At 49.0% G+C, this 14414-nt stretch overlaps 1 protein-coding gene across 1 annotated transcript in view; it reads left to right on the top strand.

Annotated features, from left to right (window-relative positions):
* The window catches only part of PRR5L (proline rich 5 like), a 28188-nt gene extending 25350 nt beyond the window's left edge, over positions 1–2838 (top strand). The window contains exon 8 of the mRNA XM_086463249.1: positions 2456–2838. Coding sequence (XP_086319375.1) covers positions 2456–2838 — 383 coding nt within the window. The remainder of the gene's footprint in view (positions 1–2455) is intronic.
* The last annotated feature ends 11576 nt before the right edge of the window (positions 2839–14414 follow it).

Below are 14414 nucleotides of genomic sequence, written 5' to 3'. Positions count from 1 at the left end.
CCCCTGCTCTGTCCTGTGCTGAGTGGGATGAAGGAGTGAGCTTGTGTTTACATTACATGACATTGACAGCAGAGCAGCACTTTTCTGCAAATAATCTCCGTATTTTCAGAGTGCTGCTGTGGTGGTGGTTTCTTTTCCTTAACTCCCACTTCCAATCCAACTTCTTTCTCTTCCTTTTCCTCTTTCTGTCACCTTTTTGCTTTCTCAGAACCAGCTGCTTCTCTCACTGGGCAGCCTGTAATGGCGATGAAGCCCAGCTGGTTCCCCCTAGTAGCTTTTCAGAAAGGCACTGCTGGGCTTTGGGTGCGCTTGCATTCTCAACGGATGCTGTGGAGGCCAAACTGCCCTCTGGACCAGAGCCTTCAAGGCAAATGAGCCTTGAGAAGTGTGACCGAAGGTGTCTGATCACAGCTGTGAATGCACCACAGGCTACAGCCGGCTGCTGTACCATAAAGTTGATTTGAAGTGGAAGAGGAGTGCAGCAGGGGCGGGTGAGCACAGCTCACAGATTTGTAGAGGGCAGCGTCCGCACCTGCCCTTCTGTTATTACCACCCTTCTTGCCTTGCCATGTAAATTACCTGTACCCTGCATTGTAAGGTGTGGAGAGGATGGAGTATGCTGAAGGTGTCCTGTTGCCTAAGAAACAATGTTCAAATTTGGAATAGGGAAGAAGATAAAACATTCACCCTATTCCCCCCATGTATTAAACCTGAAATCACTGCTGGTTTGAGTTTGCTTGCAAAAAATCACTTGAAAACTCCTCCCAGTTTATGTTCCTGACCATAATACACCAAAATAGAAATGAAATTTCTAGTTAAACTATGCACAACAACTCCCTTAAGAGACTGTCTTTTGTGGCCAAGAAAGTAAAGGGGGAAAAGTGAAGCAATCAATGAATGTTCAGTGTTTAGCCTAATTTTTTGCTGATTCTCATCATAAAGGCTTTTAATTTTGTTGCAAAAAAATCATATGTGGATTTTTTTCCTCAAGAGTTGGGTCCTGATGCCCTCCAACACTACAGCTTGCTGTGGCTTGAGCTGCAGATGACACCTAAAGAGTGTATTTACCCTAATCAGCCTCAAAAATTATTTGCATGTACTCTTAAGCACGAAATGAACCGTTTTGACTGCATGTATTACTGGCAGCAGCGGAGTGCTGTCATAGCTTGGCTGCTGCCAGTGACAGAGTTTTGGCTACTCACCCGTTCCTCCCTGCAACAATACAGAGTTTAACGAAACTGCTTTTTCTTCTTGGTGCAAGCTTCCAAAACTCTCTTATAACCTTCGGTGATGAGTGCTTTGCTTTGTGTTTTGTTACGCCACATCCTATGCTCTGTAGTCTTGGTAGAAATATTTTGTATGGCTTAAAGGCTTCTGGCTTTATGAAATGAGACCCTGCGCTTCAAGGAAGTTGGCAACAGGCAGTTAGGGAATAGCTTTATTATCAGCTGCTTTGGGTAGACAACATGAGGTATTCAACACCTCGTGGCAGTGCTGCACGGTGGTGGAAGACGGCGGGTGAAAAGTAATGCTGTCTGATTCAGCCTGCCAGAGGAGTGAGTTACAGTGAGCCAAGGCACGAACTCAGCCCCCTGCTCTTCTTCGAGCTTTCCGTGTTGGAGCTGAAATGCTGCTTCACGATACAGGGCTGGGGGCTGCACCTTGGGTTTGAGTTTTAAACTGGGCGTTTTCCCCCCTTAATCTTTTTGCTGAGCAGATTTTAGAGCCCACACCCATCAATTCTGTGTTGCTGGCTTCCCCCATGCTCCACCAGTGCTGCCTTCCTCTTCTGTGCCTTCCCTCAGGCTGTTGTGGGCTGTTGCTGTGCACTGCTAGGTGTTCACCCCCAAACTAGACATGTTTTAAAGTCAATGAAGCGTTCTTTTTCCTGAATAACCTTTAAAAAATATGGTGGGATAGTGCTAGCAGGACAGCCTTTCCCTGGGCACCTGGAAAGGCAGTGCAATGTGGGCATCAGGAAATCTGTGGTGATGCCAGCTGATGGCATCTCCTGAGAGAAATTTTCCAGAGAAAGGGATGGCAACTCAGGTCCTCACTGAACTTTTCTTTGAGGACTTGTGCCACTTTAGTGTCACTGATTTCAGTGAACCTGCATGTGAGAGCTACTACTCAGTCCTCGCCCCCCTGGGTAAGAGAGGAGACCGTCAGGATGCTGAAGAAAGTCCCTTTGCTGCTTTCGTTGGTTTTTGGCTCGCTTCTCTTGCAGGCAGTGGCACCGTTGCCTTACAGCGGGATGGGAGGGAGAGGCAGACTTCCTTCCCAAATCCCCAGCAGCATGAACTAATGAGCACCTGACTGTTCCTGGGTGGTAATGAGGTGGGATGCTCTGTGGTTGCACACTGAGTCTTCTCTGTTCCCTGAGGCCAGCCGAGCAGTTTGGGCAATGCTTTGTCTGCACCCCATTGACCGTTCCTGCTTCCTTTTTCTCTTCCAGAGAGACGGTACTCCAGATCCCGTCCTAAGGCTGGCATACTGAATTACTCATCTCACGTGGTGACGAGCCGGCAGCCCAGCGAGATGGCCCTGACCCCACTGACAGAGCAGGAGGGTGAGGCTTACCTGGAGAAATGTGGTAGCATCCGTCGCCACACTGTCACCAACGCCCACTCAGATATTCAGCTCCTGGCGATGGCCTCCATGATGCACACGGGAATGGTGATTGAGGAATCCGACAGCACTGACAAATGCCTCCTCCTGCAGCCCAGTTTTAGCCACAGGCAGTGCTCCAGTGAGCCCAGCATTGCTGATGGGTCTGAGGGGGTCATGGCAGCAGGTAGGCAGGACCCTGCCGAGCTGAACTGCACCTCGGTCAGCTAGGAGAGGTCTTGCTGAGGAGGAGAGAACTTTATGCACTGAGCTGGACAAAGTGTCTTGTCATCCCTGCTGGGAAAAAAGAGAAGACCTCGACTTTTGCTCAAGTCATTGAAATGGCCTTGAGGGATTTATGTCTCTGGGAGTGCTCTCTAGATTTGTTTTTCTTGTCTGTTTGGGATCGTTGGTGATGGAGGTACCAGGCTGCTCCCAAATGAGGGCTGCAAAGGTTTTGCTGTTGAACAGCACAGTCTACCTTCTGTAAGCTTTCCTCCTCTACTAGTCCAAACCTTTGGCCTCAGGTGTCCGTCTGTTTCCTTGTTATGATACAAAATATCATCTTTCTGCTTTTCTTTGTCTTTCCCAGCTTTGTCCTGCTTGTTCACTCTTTGTTTCCGCAGCAAAGAGCTCTGTGCTAAATGGTCCCTTTGCTTCTGGCGCTAGGGTGGCGATGGCCGAGGACTGCGTTTTTTTCTCTTAAAGCTGAACTCAGGGATGAAACTGTTTGCATCCCACAGAAGGATCTGCTCAGGTGGCTTGTGAGAGAAGGAGATCCTTCACTTTGCCTCCCATGGGCATGGATGAAAAGTCCAAAGCTGAACAAATCAGATTTTGTTTTTTTCCAAGACCTGAAGAGGACTGAGTGTACAATGGAGTCCCAGCTGAGTACTTCGTATGCACTTTATGTGGTTCCAGTTGTATCTTTGGGGAGGGTGGTGTAAATTGGGTGCAACAGAGGGGTGGGTGTGTAAATTGGGGGCAAAATATAGTCCAGAGCATCAGTTTGCTCTCAAAAATTTGGTGGTGGTAGGGCTACAGTGAAAGGAGAAATCTGACTGGGTTCCTTCAGGAGGGAGATGCTGGCCAGAGGCTGCACTTGTGCAGGAGATGTAAAGGTGCTTCTCAGCACTGGGCTGTCGTGGTTCCAGACCAGGAGGTGACAAACAGTCTTTTATCATTGGGTTGCTCTGGTACTTTTTGCGTTTGCAGATTTCGTGAGACCGAAGATAACCAGCAGGGTGTAGAAAGGAGTCCTGCCTCAGCAGTGTATTCATGAAGTGCTCCTGACCTCCAGTGGTACCTGACTCAGCGCAGTGTTGCTTTGAAGATGAAGAGAAGGCTCTTTGCGGTCTTTGGTTTTGTTTTTATTTTGAAGATCAGGAGTGGGTCTAGTTTGCAACTGTCTGTGTCAGGCACTGCACTCGGCAGTGTCTGCTTTGTAGCATCACTTGGTACTCAAACGCTGCTTCTGTGGGAACAGAACCAATCTGTGCGAGCAGTCCCCTGGGATGCTCTGCTGATGTCTTGCTAAGCAGATTTGCAAGTGTAATTACAGGCTTAGAGGTGAACTGAAATGCTACCTTAAATGTCAAATCCCATTAAAAATATGGATATAACACCGCCACTGCTACTCGAATCTAGTCCCTGTGGTACTGACTGTAAATAAATCTGTGTTGACAAGGAAACAGAAGGTTAGGATGAGCCTTCAGGATGGTTTTTTGCATTCTATGACATTAACTGCAGTGTTTGCCCTACTTCTGTTGGGCATTAAGTGTCTTTGCTCCGCTGGCTGCACTGAAAGCACAGCTCTGACCTGGCAGGATTTGGCTGTGGTAGCACGTGCAGCAGAAAGCAAGCAGCTCGTTGTTTGGTAACAAAGCACCAGAAGCACCAGCGATGAGCACAGGTATCGCTGCCTTTGTAAATGAGGGTGTTGCTCTGTCTCCTGTGGTTTGCAAACGTTGAAAGAGATGCCCAAAAGGACCTGCTTTTTCCTGCAGTCACCGAAGGCGCCCCGGCTGCTGGCCTTCATGGGAATGCTGATAACCAGCTGCGCTTCCGTGCTGAAGAACACATGTAGCTGTGCCGGCTGCATCCTCCTCGGAGCGTGCACAGTCCCACGGAGGCCAGCAAGGTGAGGCTTTAAGCAATCTTCCCTTCAGGTGGGTTCCAGGGCAAATTGCCCTCCTATTCCTCCATAGGACTGACTGTTGTCATCTGCCCCAGTGTGGCCGTGGATTGTGGTGGAGCTTCAGGATCTCTGTGGTGACGGCCAGCCATGGCATACCATGCTGATTTTGCCTTGGCAAGGGCCCTCCAGCGAGGGGCAGATGAAGGCATCCTGCTGAAAAGGAATTTCTTCAGCCTCTTGCGATGATTTAAAGCCTTCTTTTAGTCAGAGTGGGGCGTGTGGGGAAGGCATCACCCTGCAGCATTTTGGTTCGCTCTTACGATTGCTTTTCTTCTTTCTGTTTCTCCGCTATCCCACCTGCCTTTTGTAAATACCCAAACCATTTGAATTACTGAGCAGCGCCCTCTTTTATGGTGAAAATTAGAATGATTTATTTATGTCCTGACATATCCTTGGATCATCTCAAGGGCTAATAGGAATCCAGTCCTGGTTTTAACTTGAATTTCTGTTGTTTTACATGTATGTGTAATTTGAGTTATTTTGATTTTGTGTATGTTACTTTGCAAAAATTTGCATTAAGCCACTCTGAATCATGCACTTCCCCAGTTGTTTTGGTTTTTAGGGAGAATTAAAGCTGCTGGCTTTACTTTGCAAGCTGAAGTAAACAGAGCTTGTTCTGTAAACCACACGGAGGGTCTGGTCCTGAGCACCACTTTTACAGCTGTGCGTGGTGCACAAGCCCAGACCTTTCATAAGCAGCTCTGGGTGAACCTGGAAGCCGTCGTCAGAAAGCTGCGTCCTGTGGCTGCCCTGCCGATGCTGCAACACTGGCACTCACGGGCCATGGGGACAGGGCTGGGAGGCCGCTCTCTGCTGAGGATATTCTCAGCCTGCAGAGGCTCAGTCCCCTGGGTGTGCAGAGCAAAGATTCTGCCCCTGGGCCAGGGCCGCAGCCCGAGGAGCACTTGCATTTTCGATGCAAGGTTCTGGCCTGGGGTTGCGCTTCTTTGCCACTCACCCTGTAACACAGCTGTGACAGGGGCACAGGGCAGGTCGTCTCTACCCTCGTGGTCATCCACTTGGGAAAAACCTCCTAGAAGAGCTGTCAGAATGGGAAGAAGGGATTTCTCTCACTACCTCCCAAAGTCTGTCTGTTACCTTCTAACTGGATAATTACCCAGACTGAGTCACTCCCCATCACACTAAATCTCTCTTTCTACTCTGCTTCTTCTTCTTAAGGTAAGTGATTTATTCTCTGTGTCCATACAGTTCTTTCAGAAACTTACTGAGGGGCCTCAGCAGAAAGATATTCTTAGTACAACTGGCCTTTTTCCTGACATCCCCCATAGGCAAGCAGTGACTTTTTATTGCCAGCAAGCAGAAATTCATCAGTCCCCAGACGGGTGGGCAGCAACCTGCTTTGTGGGGTTTTTTGTTTTGTTTTTCGTTCGTTTGAGTTTGGTTTTGGTTTTGGTTTGATTATGGTGTTGGTTTTTTTTGGGGGGGTGGGGTTGGGTGTTTTGGGTTTTTTTCTATCTGAAGAAGTGCAGTAGATCTTGGTGCTGGCACTGGTGGGAGCAGGGGGAATGCTGCAGGGTTTGGATTGACACTGAGGCGGGGTATCGCCCTTTCTCTTTAGATCTGAATGACACTGGGTCCCCCCTGGAAGGGGGATGCTCAGAGCCCTGAACCTACAGCCTGGAAATGCTTGGCTGTCACAGGCAGCCAGCGTGTCGCAGAGAGCAGAAGCCAGGTATCAAGTGAGGGACAAATTGGTGGCGTTAGCAGTGTGCTTCCATGAACTTCTCAGTTCTGCTGCAGCCCCAGAGCAGCTGATTTCCCTAACTGGATTCACCGTTCCTTTCCAACCTGGCTCCTTCCCCGTGCCAGCAGCAGGGCTCCTGAGGCAGGCACACGGGGGTTCCAGCAGGAGGAAGGGGAGCTGAGCGGTGCAGAACCTCAGCCGTAGTTGATGACACTGACTTGCACTGAGCTGCTGGAGCCAAGATCGCAAGTTCTGTGTTAAGGGCGAAAGATGCTGCCAGTGCAGAGGGCTGCTCACGCTCTTGGGGGGGGGTCTTTCTCGTGCTTAGAAAAGGCAGAAGAAGGGTGATTTTTAAGTACTGGTGCTGTACAAGTGAAAGTGAGCTCCTCTCCTCATTCGCACCTACAACTTGGAGGCAGATAAAGGTCCATCCAGCTGTGGAAATGGTGGCTGGCAGAAGCGAGCAATTGTGTTTCATCCAGCGTTTTTAGAGCCCCAGCACCTATCTGAGCCAGCATTGGGCCCCTCCTGTAGCCTCCCATATTGCCCGTGGGGTGCAGTCAGTGGCACGGGCCATGGAGGAAGCCAGCAGAGCGCATCTTCTTCCTAGCCTGTCCTTTGTGGTAAGCCCCCTGCTCCTGAAGGAGATGTCTGCCTTCCATCAAGGCACAAATTGAGCTTCGAACCACCCAAAAGAGGTTGGGGGGAGCCAGGCTGCCCCTTCCCTGCACAGCATAGGTCTCTGCAGAGCCAGCATCACCTCCTGCACGGAGCAGCCTGGCAGTGGAGCTTGGGAAAGCTGGTGAGAAAGCAAGACTCATGCAGGCATGGGCGCCCCTCGGTGCCCAGGGAGGTTCCCAGGGGGACATGAGCTGGAAATTCGTCACCTGGTTGTTATAAACTCAGAGCCAATGTGAGTTTAAAGATTTTATTCAGTGGGAAAAAAAACCAAAAGCAAGCAGTGCTGGGTGCGCCAGGGAGTCACCGCTCCACCAACAACGCACACCCCGGCTTGGAGGTCGAGTCCTTTTATGCTTGATGTGTTGGCATTTCCCGTCAGTCCCCTCCTATTTTTGATTCTGGTGTTTTACGTGGTCCCGTCCTTTATGCGCAGGCATCAGTTTGTTGCTAAAGGGGTCGATGGCCCTCTTGAGGGGGTCACAGGTGTGAAGGCCTTTCGTCTTCCTCCGTGTCCGTTGGTTGACCCTGACTTCTGCGCATGCGTTTTATGTAAGCCTTGCTTAACATCTGTTATAGCTCAACCATAAATTACTCCTCATTGTTCCGTGCCTTATTAGGAGTTAAATTCTTTATTCCTTTTCTGAGTCATCAAAGCAATCCCCCCTCCCAATTGTTTGCAGGGCCAATTTGCAGGTTGTGCACCAGCATGCATTGCATTGAGTTTCTTGACACGAATTACATCTGCATGCTTCACATGGTCAGCTTGTCTCTCACTCACAAATGCTCCAGCTCCATGGGAGAGTCACCGCAAATTTTGCTCTTCATTCAAAGTGGGAAGAGCATAGCTAGTATTTGGTATTTCCCTGAGCGAAGAGATAATTAGTCAGCCTATTCATTTTTCAAATGTGGAAGGTAGATCTGGCAGCACGACAACAGCTTAAATGGGATTTTGTTACTTATCTACCCATTTGGAGAGTGCTTACTGGCCCCTTGCTGTCCTAACAGCTCCCAGTGAGGGCACCAAGTGCTTCACTAAATAAGCAAAAGCTTCAAAGCAGAACTGTGAGCTTTTAAAGCAGCTTAGCAGCAAAGGGACAGCACATTCTCATTAACAGTGTGCTCAGATTTGCATGCGGTAAAATAGCTGTCACTTTCCACCTGGGGACTGGCTGCCCTTCATTCACCACTTGCACCTGTGGATGCCCTGAGCACCCCGTTCCTTATATCCAACTGCTATTCCCACCAGGCAGAGGACAGGCTGTGTCGTTGCTGTGCCAGTTTACATCTCTGTGGTGTGTGAGTTCATCCCTTCCAGGGGACGAATCCTGCCCCAAGCGCTGATCCGGCTCCAGTGAAAGTTGTCATGAGGACTGATGCACAGGAACTGGCAGCTCAGGGTCTGTCAGTAGTTTGGGCTGCATTTCTCCAGTCCAAATGGTAAAAATTGTTGTTATTTATCAGTAAATAGTTCCTTGTTGTGTATGGCCAACACACTCGCTGGGCCACAAATATGGATGCATGTGTAGGAGGCACATCTGTATGGGGGGGCATATCGGAGGGAGCAATGAAGAAGAAATGCAGGTAGAGGACATGGTTGACTAGACTAAGTTTTTCCCAGATAATTGGTATACCAGAAGGTGGGTTAGAGGCTTGATTATAGTTTGATCATCAGGCTTTTCGATGAGCAAAAGGAAAGCAATCTTAAAAAAAACACTCTCCAAAAATAGAATGGCTCGAAAGGCTTCTGAACTCCTCCTGTAGTCCAGAGCAGCTTTGCTGTAGCTATAAATTGCAGCAATATTCAGGGAGCCACTATTTGAAGTGTCTGTCATTAGGCTTCAGAGCTAGCTCCCACTTAGGCCCAGAGCTACTTCATTGTTCTTGGAGCATAATTATTACAGACTGTGCAGTAACAACCTCTGTTACATGGGAAAATAGACTGGAGTCACCGAATCATTTTTTCTGATCTCGAAATTTATGAAGGCAGCTGTGTTGGCTCACACCCAGGAACTTTCTGCAGTTGCTATCATCACTGAGATTTTATTTTACTTTATTTTTTTAACCTGGAAGCATGAGCTCTGTGAGAATTGCTTGGACTCCTCAAAGAGCAGGTCGGCCAGTTACGAGATGCTCAGGGTCCAAGTCAGTACTGCCCCAGGGTGCCTGGAAAGTAACAGAATTTATATATATTAAATGTCAGCAAGAAAGCACAGGAACTGTGCCATGCGTCACCTGCCCTGTAGGCCTCCAAGACTGATTTGCACCCATTACTGGTCAGCAAGTCCTCCTTTCCGCTGTGGGTTTTTAATCCACGTTGCACTAAACGCATGTCAACTAAGGTACATTAGTGGCTCTTGGAGCAGAGACAAGAAGTCCTCCCTCGTCTCCTGCATGTCTGTCTCCAAGAGGCAGCTTCACAAGGGCAGACCTGCTGTCCTGGGGCCAGTGATTTACTGTTTATTTGCTTTGTGGTTGGCTATAAGAGATGAGGGAGTGGGAGAGGCTGTTCTGAAGGAGGACACTGACGGTACGTGGGAAGAGTCCCTCTCAGGTGGTACAGGCACTGTATTGACAAGAAACTCCCTGCTCTAATCCTTTTTTATTTTTCCTTTGGTGGGGATGGGAGTGCTGATGTGCATTTGGGTCTTCGAATCTCAGGGATTCAGAATGACTCTCCTTGACAAGTTTGAGTGAGTGCTGGGGCAGGGAGAGAGGAGGGGATTTCTTCTGATCTTCCACCATCCTCAGTTTTTTCTCAGAAGACGGCAGTGGATAGTTCCTACACACTGAGCATCATGGCATTTGGTGGTGCAGCTGGAGCTCCTCTGAGCTCCTCCATCCAGCCCAGTGCTGGACACCATCAGTCTCTCCTCTGGCTCCTAAACATTAGGCACCTTTCCTCCCTGCCAGCCCAGCGGCAGGCTGGAGGCCTGCTGCCCCTGCGCCCCTAGTCCTGGGCAAAAGCGGTGGCTCATCCTTAACAGCGCTGCAGCAAAAAGCGGTTGCTACCGTCTAGTCATTCCCCGTCAAAGAGAGCATCCCCCAATCTTTGAAAGTCCAGCTCTTTGGAATGAAAATAAATGCTGAAGTGAACAGGCCTGACAGCCTTTGCCACGAGCTCCCTCCCAGCTTGTTCGAGTGTACTAGCTGGTGTTAACAAGCCTCCTGCACTTGTCAGCAGGACAAACAGAACAGCCCATCTTCAAAAGCTTATTCCTATGACTGTCCCCAATACTGAATCTGATCTGCACCGTTACTGCCATCCTCCCTTGCTCGGCATTCACAATGTGGAGTGCAAATTGGTCAAGATCTGCCCCCTCCCGTCTTGTTTTTTCCCCCCTGACTAATTGTGATTAGCTGGTTCACCGGTGGAGCCAGTGATGCCCTGGGAGGGCAGCAGGTGGCCTCTATCCACCCCTTCCAGGTTAGGAAGGCTCAGCTCTCTATAAAACAATAGGTGAGGTTGCACCCTGCAGTGGCATTCCTGTCTGCAGGGGCTGTGGAGGGGTGAGTGCAGCAGAATAAGGGCTTTGAGACAGTGGGTGTTTACTTTGCAGATGTGTCGTTCCTACACTGCTTGTTTAGGGTTTACCCTCACTAAGGGGGAGAGCCTCAAATGGGCTTTTGCGAGTCTCAGAGGAAAGCAAATTTGTCCTTTGTATCTTTGCAAACCAGCCTTCCCTTCCCCTCAGCTGTGCCTGGGACAGCTGGCCCCACTCCCCTTGGTACCTGCTGCAGGTGCCTCCATGTGCTGCGGTGCCTCCGGCTTACCCAGCCTGTGCTTTGCACAGAGATTCAGAGCAGCCCTGAAAGCTGGTGAGTTAATTTGGTTAATGCTGGAGAGCATGCACAGGGTATCACTGCAGAAACTGTGGGGTTGGAGAGGACGAGGGCAGGACCCAGGGGCCAAGCCTGAAAGGGCTCCAGGTGCTTAGCATGTGCTTAGCTCCACAAAGGGCCTCTGGCACTGCTTGTGGTGAAAGCGAGGGGTGAGCGTGGGAGATGAAGCTTTTGAGTTGACAGCAGCCGTGCCCATGCTCAGTACATCCCTTCGGCCTGTCTTCTCTCGTCCGCCTTCCAGAGATGGCTAATGGGTGTCCTTTCTCTCGATGAAGCTGATAAAGCTGTGCTGGAACCTTGTTTTGCTTCAGAGACAGATAATAGATACCAAAACCTGCAGCTCTGTTAGCCAGCTGCCCATGAGGAACACCCTGTTAAAGCCTTGGATGGAGGACATCAGTTATTTAGGTCACTGGACAGCAGGGGACTCCAGTGTGTGGGAAAACTATCCATTGGCCTTTGAGGGATCCAGCATGCAGCTGGGCGCATGTTTGTCTCGTGACCTGGAAGGGTAGCAAGTGAATGGGATGGTTAAATGAACCCTAACGGTTCCACTTGCACATCAGAAGGACAATCACTAGAGCGTAAGGACTGGCATAGATAGCTCTAGGGGCTGAAGGTCACACTGCAAAGGGAAAAAACCCTGGTTTTCTCTCGCTTTATATCAGGGTTGCTTGCTCAGACACATTCCTTTCTGTGCTGCTCACCACCACTCTGTGATGAGCTGTAGCTTGGGCTCCTGGTCTGAGAAACAGGGTCTGGGAAGGCGGACAAGCAAATGAGTTGCTAAAGTCATCAACCAAAAGCCTGGGTGAACACACATTCCCCCCTGCTCTAAGACACAGATTTTGTGGGTACATGAAGATCAAAGGCTATGGGAAGGAGAGGTTTTGTACGTGTTTATGCTGCTGCAAGCACTGGGATCAACAGTGTGTAGGTGTGACGGTACATCCACGTCGCCCTTCTGATGGATCAGAAGTGACGGGAACGAAGCATAAGTTTGTGGCTTTTCTTTTCCAGACCAAAACAACGCCACTTGCAGTGCTTTCTGCATGAGTAACTGGATGAATGTATGTCGGTTTGTGCTTATAGTCCTGTCTAGTCCTGGAGAAAACTGTCCATGGGCTGATGTCCTTGCCCTACCATGAATAAGTGCTGCTGCGAGTGAGCTCTAGGAGCTTGCTACACCCGTGTGCAGGCCAGCGTACCGCCTTGCTGCAAAGCCCTCACTGCTCTGACTTTTTGTTACCCTTCAATGACTTTGAGGAGTTCAGTTTAATTTTTTGCTAGGAGTCCTAGCCCCAAATGGGGGTACCAGTTGTGCACTGAAGGAGGGACTGAGTGAGAGGGTGAGGTCTGGCCCTCTGCAGATGTGGGTGCCCCTTCATTCCTCAGTTCCTTATGGTGGCATTGTACCTGCTCCATGTGGTTTGGTAGTGCCCCCTTCAGCTGCCTTTTCAAGGAGCAAGAAGCTTTGTGCAGTGATTATGATTAAATTAAGAGTGTTTGGGTGCAGGACCTTTATATGCATTTCGGTGCTGCCAGCAGCCCAGTGCTGTTACTGCAGCAGTGCATTCACTGCAGCTGCTAGGATGAACCAAAAGCCTCACCCTGGCTTTCGCCCTGTCGTCTGCTTTGGGTAAGGACACGTGGAGGTGTTGGACGCACAGTTCTGGCTCAAAAACGTGGGGACAGTTGAACTGGACTGAGACTGTCTTTAATAGAGTTTGATTTTTATTACTTTTATCTTTATTTATATATTTTGTGTATTTATATATGATCCATTCATAATTTTTTTACATTTTATTGTTTTTCTACATTATATTTGTATACACTTAGTACACTATATCAATATTATTACATACATTTAATAATTTAAAATATGTATTTACATTATATACTTATTTTTATATTGAGTTAATCTTTATTATTACTTTATTAACTTTATCTGAGACTATTACAGGTGGACTGAGAATATCTGAGTCAGAAGTAGGCAGAGGTTAAAACGTGGCTGCTGTGCGTTCACACACTGGCTTCCCTTGCTGTCTGAAAGCAGCACAGGAGGACCCGGGGAGTCTTCCGTGGGCGCCCAGCTCTGTCCCACTTTTGAAGCATTTGGCCCTGGTGCTCGGCGGTCTGACCTTCCCTTTCCCAATGGTTCTGCCTTGTCTTTCAAGACCGTTACATGTTCTACCCTATAAAGTCAAACTCCTTCCATCTGCAGGGGAGCCAAACCCATGCTCTGTACCTGCTTGGTTTTTACAGTCCACTGAAGCAAAGTGGGGAAAAAAAAAAAAAGGCAGATCATTGAGCTGAATTTTGAATATTGATTTGCTTTCTGAGTTTTAACTAGAAGGATGAGGCCAGGGACATGCCAATTGAAAGGACCTCGGCATGAAGAAACCCCCGTGTTGGCCCAAGGGGCTGTTTCTAGGAGATGAATTACACTGGAGGTACTTGCCTAGGTAAGTCTAACTGCCACACCGTGTGCCATTTATCACATCTGGGTGCGATACTGAAACTAGGAAAACCTGTATGTGTCGTTTGTCCTTGGTAGTGCCTTGTTCCTTAACACCCTGTTAGCAAAGCCAAAGTTCATGCCTGGCTGAAACTACTGCTTTATGACAAGCAGCAACAGAAGCAAAGCTAAGTCTTGGAGAGAAACAAGTCCGTGCCTGCATGAACAAATACCGGCGTGGAAACAAGAATGTTGAGCTCAAGCACACTGTTGTAGAACTTCACCTCCCTGGCAGTGTTCAAGGCCAGGCTGGATGGGGCTTGGAGAAACCTGGTATGGTGGAAGGTGTCCCTGTTTGTGGCAGGGGGTTGGAACTGGGTGATCTTTGAGGTCCCTTCCAACTCAAACCAGTCTGTGATTCTATGATGACTTGACGAGCCAAACGTCACAGGACACCATCTCCTGCCACCCTGCTGCTGTGTGAGCATCAGCAAGATGAGTATCTGCTGCTGGGAGAGCTGGGATAGCTAACAAGCAGCCAATGCTGGCCTGTAGCAGAGGAGTCGGGACGCTGCAGAAAAACAACCTTCTCTGCAGATCGCATGGGGGAAGGTAAGGTTTGTCCTGTCGCCTTTTTTCTTTTTTTGTTATTTTTCAGTGCATCAATTATCAGCTGAGGTTCATAGAAATCAGGTTCTGTCTGGAAGGGGCAAGAAACTGAAAACTCACATTTCTGTGAATCACAGCGTTTTTAGCAAGCTAAGGCTGCTGCTTTTAATAAGCTTAGAGAATGCAGGAGGTGTTTTTTTTCCAAAATTGTCAGTATCCAACTGCTGGAGCACTGCTCTTTTCAAGCCTTGGTCCCTTCACTGCTGGATGGCTAAGTTTCCTGGACAAAAGCCACCAGAAAACATATGTGTGGCCTG

This window comes from Leptosomus discolor, chromosome 3 (genome assembly GCF_034619465.1).
Source record: "Leptosomus discolor isolate bLepDis1 chromosome 3, bLepDis1.hap2, whole genome shotgun sequence".
Taxonomy (NCBI): domain Eukaryota; kingdom Metazoa; phylum Chordata; class Aves; order Leptosomiformes; family Leptosomidae; genus Leptosomus; species Leptosomus discolor.
The sequence above is the reverse complement of the archived record's forward strand: the minus strand, read 5'-3'. Positions and strand labels throughout refer to the sequence as shown.